This window comes from Mus pahari, chromosome 6 (assembly GCF_900095145.1).
Source record: "Mus pahari chromosome 6, PAHARI_EIJ_v1.1, whole genome shotgun sequence".
NCBI lineage: Eukaryota > Metazoa > Chordata > Mammalia > Rodentia > Muridae > Mus > Mus pahari.
The window spans coordinates 88,558,693-88,568,106 of record NC_034595.1 but is presented as its reverse complement, the minus strand read 5'-3'; the positions used below and the strand labels follow the sequence as shown (position 1 = coordinate 88,568,106).

General features: G+C 47.8%; 1 protein-coding gene across 6 annotated transcripts in view; it reads right to left on the bottom strand.

The window, feature by feature from the left end:
- The window catches only part of Usp48 (ubiquitin specific peptidase 48), a 67,539-nt gene extending 59,836 nt beyond the window's left edge, over nucleotides 1-7,703 (bottom strand). For 3 of the 6 annotated variants that reach the window (XM_021199646.2, XM_021199648.2, XM_029539485.1), the window contains exon 1: nucleotides 7,327-7,703. In XM_021199646.2, the coding sequence (XP_021055305.1) occupies nucleotides 7,327-7,460 (134 nt within the window). In that variant the 5' untranslated portion in view covers nucleotides 7,461-7,703. The remainder of the gene's footprint in view (nucleotides 1-7,326) is intronic. The other 3 variants (XM_021199649.2, XM_021199645.2, XM_021199650.2) reach the window with 2 other exon arrangements.
- Nucleotides 7,704-9,414: the final 1,711 nt, after the last annotated feature.

The window sequence follows — 9,414 nt, the reverse complement described above, 5'->3', positions numbered from 1 at the left end:
TGAGTTCGAGGCCAGCCTGGTCTACAGAGTGAGTTCCAGGACAGCCAGGGCTACACAGAGAAACCCTGTCTTGAAAAACCAAAAGAAAAACAAAACAAAACAAAACAAAACAAAACAAAACAAAAAAAACCAAGGGCTGGAAAGATGGCTTAGCAGTTAAGAACACTGACTGCTCTTCCAAAGGTCCTGAGTTCAAATCCCAGCAACCACATGGTGGCTCACAACCATCTGTAATGAGATCTGACGACCTCTTCTGGTGTGTCTGAAGACAGCTACAATGTACTTACAGATAATAAATAAATAAATCTTTAAAAAAAAAAATTCAAAGAGATCCCCCTCTCTCTCCTCTCTGCCTCTGCATTTGGAGATTATTCTGTTGCCTTTAAGATGAATCTCCCATAGCCCAGACTGGCCTTGGAACTCCATAGTCTTGACTCTGGATCCCCCTGCTTTCTCATCCCAAGAGCAGGAACTATAAGCATGTGTTACCACGCTTGGCTTTAATTTCTTAGTAATTACTTTTAAGTCTTCAACCAGCAAAAAGACCACCCACCCACCCACACTGGGGAAATAAATGCCTACAGGCTTAAAAGGGGACTCAGGCTCACTAAAGAGCCAAACAGTGGCTCTCTCCTTTACGTGGCCAATGTTGCTGTAGGCATTTTTGTGTTGTTCGGGGAATAAATGAAGACATTTCTTTTTCTCTACCACCCTCCCCCTTTTTCTTTTTGAGACAGGATCTGCTAAGCCATCCTGTGTGCCCTTCATGCAGGTTTTAAGCTCATTTAGTGAGAGTAATAGACCATGGTGACAGCTATGGAAGTGGCGCTGGCTTAAGAGCCCCTGTGTTGGAGAAGATCCATTTGGGTAGTTTATACACAGAGTGATGCTGTCACAAAGGTTTCATTTTGCTCCTGACATATCTGCTGGCAGCATCTGGCCTTCCAGACATGTCACAAGGCACCCAAGTAAAGGTAAGCAATGTGATTATGTATAATTAGATCCTGTCACCTTAGCACAACAACAATGCTTTGCAGGTTCATATATTCTGTCACAGAGAGATGCCCAACTAAGAAGTATAGACCAGGGATGCCTTTGATGAAAGACAAAAGGTCCAGTTGTTAAAGAATGGCCCAAACCAGGGTGATGGTGGCACCAGCCTTTAATCCTAGCACTCAAGAGACAGAGCAGAGAAAAAAAAAGAGAGAGACAGAGAGGATTGTTGTGTTTGAGGTTAGCCTGTCTCAAAAAAAAACAAACAGAAGGCTCAGAACAGGTATGACAAACTGGTAAGCACAAACATCCGATAAGCAAGCGCTATGATAACAGCAGACACTGTAGCAGAAGCCTCACAGAGGGGAAAGTGCTACCCCACTGGGAGGCCCCAAGAACAAGCAGAAACAGACTCAATGCAGCAGAAGACAGCAAGTGGAGAGATTAGGCTAGGGAAACCTTCCAACACACCAAGCAGGAAAGCTAAAGAGGCCACATCGGGCAGGACAAGCCCCCCAATGAGAGGGCAGACCTACCCTGGAGTAACAAGTAGCCACGGAAGGCTTTATGCAGAGAAGACCCTGATCTGCACTGCAAAGGCCCTCTAACTGCTTCTCTAAGCTCTGTGTGCATCGTGTACATGCAGGAGCCCTTAGAGGCTGTAAAATGCCATCAGATCTTCTGTAACTGAATTACAGGAAGGAGTCTGGGAGCCACCATGTGGATGCTTAGAACCAAGTGAACCAAGGTCCTCTGTAAGAGCAGCCAATGGTCTTAACCACTGAGGCATCTCCCCAAGAATTCTCCTAGACAGGCAGTTTTGCAAGACAGGTTTCCTAGCCCTCTGATCATAGGCTACTCTTCCAAAGGTATCTGAACGCCTCCATTACCTTTTTCATCTAAGAGTCAAGATGCCACTGCACACCATTCGGCATTAAAGAAAGAGCGTTAAAGAAAGAAAGAGATGCCCACTCGTCGCCCGGACCAACCACTAATGTCGTCACGCCTACTCGATTGGACCCGCCTTCTGGACACAGCTCCGCGGACGACCAGACCGCGCCATTCCGCCATTGGGACATGGAACATTGATCCATGCAGAGACAATGGGACATGGGGCATGCGGGGGAGGGTTGGGTTCTCCCGCATGTAATCAATAAATAGTAATAATCTTTCTTGCAGATCATCTTATTTCAGGAAGATTAGCTCTGCAGTACGAACCCACCCCAAGGTGTTTTCTGCCCACGCAGACAGGCGCCGGTCAGCGTGCTTTCGACTCCTTGGGACAGTCTAGACAGAAAAATTCCTCATGGCAAATTATACTACTAAAATAGTGTTAAAAAGACCTCTGGAACAAAGAAGTCAGCTCTCTTTTCCCAGCAAAGTGGCAAAGACTGCCATACAGGGACCTGCCTCCTCCAGGCCCGAAGAGGCCCTTCCTGGTACCAGTAGCTTTCAAACTGAAAAGAAACAAAGATAAGTTGTCTATCCTTGATTATCAAATAAAGAGACAGAGAATAGGACTTAGGCTCGGTGGTACAATACATGCTGGTTGCATGGTTGAAGAATAAATGCCATCCAGTGCCTTCTAACTTACAGGATATGAATGCTCTATCCTCACAGATCACAGTTTTTGTTGTGTCGGGGTCTCTATAGCCCCTGTTGGCCTGACTGTCCTACAAAGACCTGGCTGACCTTGCAGTTTTTAGCAATCAATCTGCCTCTGCCTCCAAAGCTGGGATTAAAGATATTGAAAAGGTCAGCTCAGGGGCTGGAGAGATGGCTCAGCAGTTAAGAGCACTGACTGCTATTCCAGAGGTCCTGAGTTCAATTCCCAGCGACCACATGGTGGCTCACAACCATCTATAATGGGATCTGATGCCCTCTTCAGGTGTGTCTAAGAGAGTGACAGTGTACTCATATACATAAAATAAATAATAAATTGTTAAAAAAGAAAAGGAAAAAGAAAAAGAAAAAGAAAAGGTCAGCTCAGGAACTTTGGGAAGGTCATGGAACACTTGCCCCTCCAGAAGGACACTTATTGAGAACCGACCTGTGGGTGGGGTCACATTCCACAGGACGGGACTGTGGCCCACCTTCAAACAAGGGAAGTCCTTGTCACCTTGTTCCCTAAAGACCAATCAGTTTAAAGGGTGTACTGTTGCGCCAATCATATTGTGCCTAGTTGCTGATGCTCTATTCTGCCCCTGGAAACCATATAGAAACATGCAGAACTGGCACTGGGGGTCACCACCTCTCCTTCGGGTCTGGGATGACGCCTGTGCACTGGAACAATAAATTCCTCTTGTTTTTTGCATTGATCCCGGCTCCAAACATGGCTCACTCAGGAGTTCCAGGAGCCTTACAATATGTGTCCTGTTTATGCAGCAGGGACAGAATATGGGCCTCCTGCATACAACACTCTATCAAGAGCCAAAGCTCCAACCTAACTTTATCTCATGTACATTTGTATTTTGCCTGCATGCACCGTGTGAGGGTATCAGGTTCCCTGGAACTGGAGGTACAGGCAGTTAAGAGTTGCCATGTGGGTGCTGGGACTCGAACCCGAATCCTCTGGAAGGGCAGCTAGTGCTCTCCTAACCACTGGGCCATCTCCAGGACCTTTACCCCACCACCTTTTTTCCCCAATTTTCTTTTAAAGAATGTAACTGGTGGTAGTGGCACAGGACTTTATTTCCAGCATGGGGAGGCAAAGGCAGACAGATTTCTGTGAGTTCGAGGGCAGTCAAGGTCACACAGAGAAACCCTGTCTCAAAAAGCCCAAAACAACAACAAAAACAAACAAACAAAAATCCTACATTTTGTCTCACAAATTCATTTGTTAATTTAGAAAAGGCTGAGGCAGAAGAATCTCAAGGTCAATGTGGGCTGCACAAGGAGACTTGTGTCTCAAAACACAAAAACTAAAACTCCCAGCAACAGGCTGTGGCCTAGGGTTAGGGACACTTTCCTGTGTATCCCTCAGCAGTCTGGAAGAAGGAAAGTCTACACTGGCTTCACAGCACAAAAGTTACTACACCAGTAATGATGTGGTCCAGTGGTGGTGTTCTTAATCCTAACACTGGAGAGGCAGGNGGATCTCTGAATTCAAGGCTTGCCTGGTCTACACACCAAGTTCCAGGTCGACCAGGGATGATGCAGAGTGAGAAGAAAAGTTCATACCAGCCCGGCGTGGTGGCGCAGGCCTTTAATCCCAGCACTCAGGAGGCAGAGGCAGGCGGATTTCTGAGTTTGAGGCCAGCCTGGTCTACAAAGTGAGTTCTAGGACAGCCAGGGCTATACAGAGAAACCCTGTCTAGAAAAACAAAAACAAGGGGCTGGTGAGATGGCTCAGTGGGTAAGTGCACCTGACTGCTCTTCTGAAGGTCCAGAGTTCAAATCCCAGCAACCACATGGTGGCTCATAACCATCTGTAACAAGATCTGACGCCCTCTTCTGGAGAGTCTGAAGACAGCTACAATGTACTTACATATAATAAATAAATAAATCTTAAAAAAAAAAAGAAAGAAAAAGAAAAAAAGAAAAACAAAAACAAAACAAACAAACAAAAAAAACCAGAAAAGTTCATACCAAAAGTAGGCTGTATGGATGCCTGCTGAAGAGGCAAAGGGAGAATCACTCTAAACGCAAGGACAGTTTAAGCCAAGGTCTAAACCCCACACAAGAGGCCAGCAGGATAGTTCAAACCCACCAGGTAGGACCTTTACCCACCCACCCACACAAAGAGGAATCTTGAGTATTTAGTTCCATAGCTCTTAACCCTGATTTTCAAAACAGTTTCAGAAATGCAAACAGTCCTGGAGGCAGGGTGTGGTGGCAGGTTCCCAAGGGAGGCAGAGGCAAGCAGATCTCTGAGTTTGAAGACAGCCTGTCTAGAGTCCAAGACAACCAGGAGAAATCCTGTCTTAAACCAAACCAAACCAAACCAAAAAAAAAAAAAAAAGGGAAGAGGAGGATATTCCACAATTGACATCAGGGAAAGGGAAATGTAATCAAAACCACAATAAAATAGACAAATATAAAATATAATAAATTACAATCTTCCTATACTGCATGTGAAACAGGTTAGGGGAAAAAAAATACTCCTCAAACTGTTAAAGACAACTGCCACATGAGTCAACCCCTTCCCAACACACATGTGTTCATGAGAGCAATTTATGAGAAGCAAACAAACACTCTACAGTCTACAGTCCATCAACTGAACGATGGTGCTGTACACGGTGGCAAACTGCCTTTAATCCAAGCATTCAAAAGGCAGAGGAGAGACTACAGTCAGGCCCAGGGTCGGGGTGGGGGTGGGGGGTGGCTGAAGGTTTTAATCCCAGAACTTGTGAGTCAAAGGCAGGTGAGTTAAAACTAGCCTGGTCTACAGGGCCAGCCAGGGCTACAGAAAGAAACCCTGTCTCAAAAAACAAATGGATGGGTGGATGGATGGATAAAGTTACATGAACTATGACAGATAATATGCATGCAATTAATCCCAGAGCTTGGGAGACAGAGGCAGGCATTTCTCTATGAGTTTGAGGACAACCTGGTCTACGGAGCAAGTTCCAGAACTGTTATACAGAGAAACCCTGTTTCCAAGAAAGAAAATAGAAAGAAAGAAAAGAAAAAAACAATGGCTGGTTGTGGTGGCACACGCCGGTAGGATTTGAAAAAAAAAAAAAAAAAAGAAAAAAAAAAGAAAAAAACAATGGCCGATGTGAACTGAAAAGATTCTCAACTCAGTTACTAGATAAATGCAACCTAACAAGAAAAGGGGGCTGAGGGGGTATCTGTGTACTAGAATACTGGCCTATCATCTACAGGATTCTGGATCTATTCAGAGCAGGAGGCAATAAACACACAGAGGCAATATACTACTTCGTACCCACTGTGACAGGCTGGGGCTGTAGCTCATACAACACCAGTAGTGTTTGCACGTGGCTCTGGGTTAGAGCTGCAGCACCAACAGAACAATGAATGACACATGTCTATGCTCCCATGACTCTCATATTTGAGCACCTACTAGCTCGAAGGACTGTAGTCCCAGGCAAGCATGGGCTAAATCCTCAACATACATAACACCAGAGTCCCCAGCTCTACAAAAACAAATTGAAAAAAAAAAAAATTGAAAAAGAAAGAAAGAAAAAAGGATATTGGCGATTGTACGGTATCAAAACAGATCATTTGTGTGTGTGTGTGTGTGTGTGTGTGTGTGTGTACTAATGCTCAAGTGCCCACAGTGTCGGGAAGAAGGCTTTGCATACTCTGGAGCTGGAGTTACAGGTAGTTGTGAACCACCTGCTGTGGGTTCGCAGAACAAATGGTACTGTCATCCTTTGAAGAGAAGCCTGAGCACTCTTTACTAATTAGCCATCTTTCCAGCCCCAGACCGAACTCTTTCTTTTATATACCCTGTGCAGATAATTGAACCAAGGGACTCGAGCATATAAAACAGCCACTCTACTCCCAAGCTAAACCACCAGCACTGTAACTGTACACTTCAAATGAGTACCTCAGTAAACTGTTTAAATTCCATACTATACAAATTGATGCCATTACAGAACTTCGAGGAGTCCTAATGTCCTTGTGAGCAGACACTAAAGAGTTTAGAACGATGCACCCGCTTTACTTTTGAAAACTACCTAACTTGCATTATCTCTCAAATGAGGCACAGCTCCGAGGCCAGGAACCAAGGCTTCCGCGTCTTCCACATCTCCCTACACGCCCGCTGACACGGAGCTACGGAGCATGCCTCGGTCTATCAATTCGATTGAACACACGCCGGTGCAGGCTACGAGGTGGGGAAAAGGAAACCACTCTACGCAAAAATAAAAATCAGAACCATGGGCCACGCAAAAGGAGCAGAACTTGCACAGCTAAAAACACTTTACTCTGCAAAGTGGTGTGGAGTTAGGGTGACCAAAAGAAAACGCCTATAGGTCAAAGAGAGCCAGCCAATGAGAGTGGGGGACCGATGACGTAGGTTAACCAAAGGTTCTTCTAAACCGGCTCTCAGCAAACCACACTTAGGTGATCAGGCCTTCTCAGCGTGCAATGACAGGGGATACAATGTCGAGCGAGTTCGCTGCCGGCAAGTTCCCCTTTTACAAGTGAAAAGCGCACAGCTATGGCCAAGACCAAACAACACCCCAGCAGTTACTAAGCCCTATCTCCAACTCTCTCCACCGCCATCTTCAGGATGCGAGCCCAGCAGCCGCATCACTTCGGGGGCTGCGTAGCTCCCGGGTCGTGCAAACTGAAAGGAGATGCATTAACCCCGTGCATCTCCCTGGTCCCCCCGATCCCGCCTCGGCCACGCCAGGACCTCACCTGCACACGCCTCGGATACAGGGCTCCAGCCAGATGCGGTAGGCGGTCTCGATGTGCTCCTGCGACACCTCCTCGGGCCGCACCGTCTCCGCCCAGCGCCAGGCCGCCTTCTCCAGCTGCAGCCGCGGAGCCATGGCCTTGACCGAGAGAGCACTCGCCGAGCCCGGCGGCCTCCGGCGCCGCCTCCGTCGCCGCCCGAACGGGCACCTGCCAGCCGAAAGAACCCAGCGCTCCCCTCAGCCAGGAGAGCAGTCAATCACCGGCGCGCGCCGCGCCCGCCGCGCCCGCCCGCCCGCGCCCAGCTCGCACGACCAGCCGCAAAGTGCCGCCGCTGCCGTCACCGCCGCTACCCGACAGCCCCCGCGCCTGCGGACGTTGGAGGCGTACGCCCTGCCGCAGTCTGCGCATGCGTGCTCCCAGGAGTCCCTGCGCCGAAAGCCCCTGTAATCTGACTGGCGGAAGAAAGCAAGGCGTCTGCCCAAAGGAGACTCGCCACGTCTTTTTTCCGCCATGGTAAAGGCAGCTAGCTACGCTTCAGCCTCCGTCGTCTACTCTGACGAGCGGGAGTCTGCTCTTGCTTTCCACACTTCCCCTGTAACTGTTGACAGTCACACCAGAGAGTACTCAACGCACACCATAGGGCCGCCGGGACTGTGGGTGGGACCTGTTAGTGGCAGAAACCGAGGGAGCCAGAGCTCCACGGTCCGATCGATGATTTAACTTGAGCCTGGCCGAGTTCTGGCTTCTTTCCCGTGCTCTCTGACGTCACGAGGCGTTATGTTTTTTTTTCCGGATGCTACAACGGGACTACATATCCCAGCGTGCAATGCGTTCTGCCACTCGCGGAGGGCGAGGCATCCTGGGATTTGTAGTCTTAGACGTGATCGGCTCAGTCATTGAGTTGCAGGTTGTTTAGAAGCTTACACAGGTCTGGTCTGGGGCGTGTTCATTGCTGTAGGCTGTCTCCAGTCTACACTTTGACCTCTTAATTCTTTATGCAGGGAACACCCTAGCTCCCTGCTGTGATACTATATCCTTTCTGCAACTACTTCCCCTTTGAACCTAAAGAACCCTAAAAGGTATCACAGTGTCTTGTAATGGAAAAGAGCTATTACAGCTAAAGAGAGAAAATTCCAAGACTTTAGATATGTAAAAGTCCTGTGGGAATTCAAGGACTAATTCCTCCCTTATCTACTCAACAACTCCTCACCCCACCCCACCAGCCCCTAAGTAACCTTGAACTGAAGTCAGCTAATTTACTGAAGCAAGATTTGGTTCCGTGGTTGACTTTTAGATTGAAAATAAAAAACACAAAGATCAGCTGGGCAAGGTGGCGCACGCCTTTAATCCCAGCACTTGGGAGGCAGAGTTCAGGGTAGGTGGCAGGATGTGCCAGCCATGAGGGCCCTGGAACAGGTAGGGACTGAGGGGGACTGGCAGCCAGAGCCTACTTTGATGCTGAGTAGGCACCTCAGTTAACCACTGTTTAAGACAACAGAAAGAGTTGGAGAACGAGAGTTTGGGGTCCCATCACCTACACTGGCTGGCTCACAACTTCCTGTGACCCCAGTTTCAGGGCATCAGTATGGCCTCTGCAGATACTGCACACACACATGACCAAGCCAGCTCAGTCAATCAATAGGGTCTCAAGGGAGGGAGGATTAAAAAGGAAAAGACAGCCAGGCAGTGGTGGTGCATGCCTTTAATCCCAGCACTTGGGAGGCAGAGGCAGGTGGATTTTTGAGTTCGAGGCCAGCCTGGTCTACAGAGTGAGTTCCAGGACAGCCAGGGCTACACAGAAAAACCCTGTCTCGAAAAACCAAAAAAAAAAAAAAAAAAAGACTCCAGCCAGCGCTGAAGAGGGTCTTTTTTTTTCCCAGTCTGCTTTTATATACCATTCTAGGTACAAGCAAAGAATAAGGTCAGTTCTTCTGAAGACAGCTACAGTGTAGTCACATATAATAAATAAATAAATCTTAAAGAAAGAAAAGAAGCCGGGCAGTGGTGGTGCACACCTTTACTCCCAGCACTCCGGAGGCAGAGGCAGGCGGATTTCTGAGTTCAAGGCCAGCCTGGTCTACAGAGTGA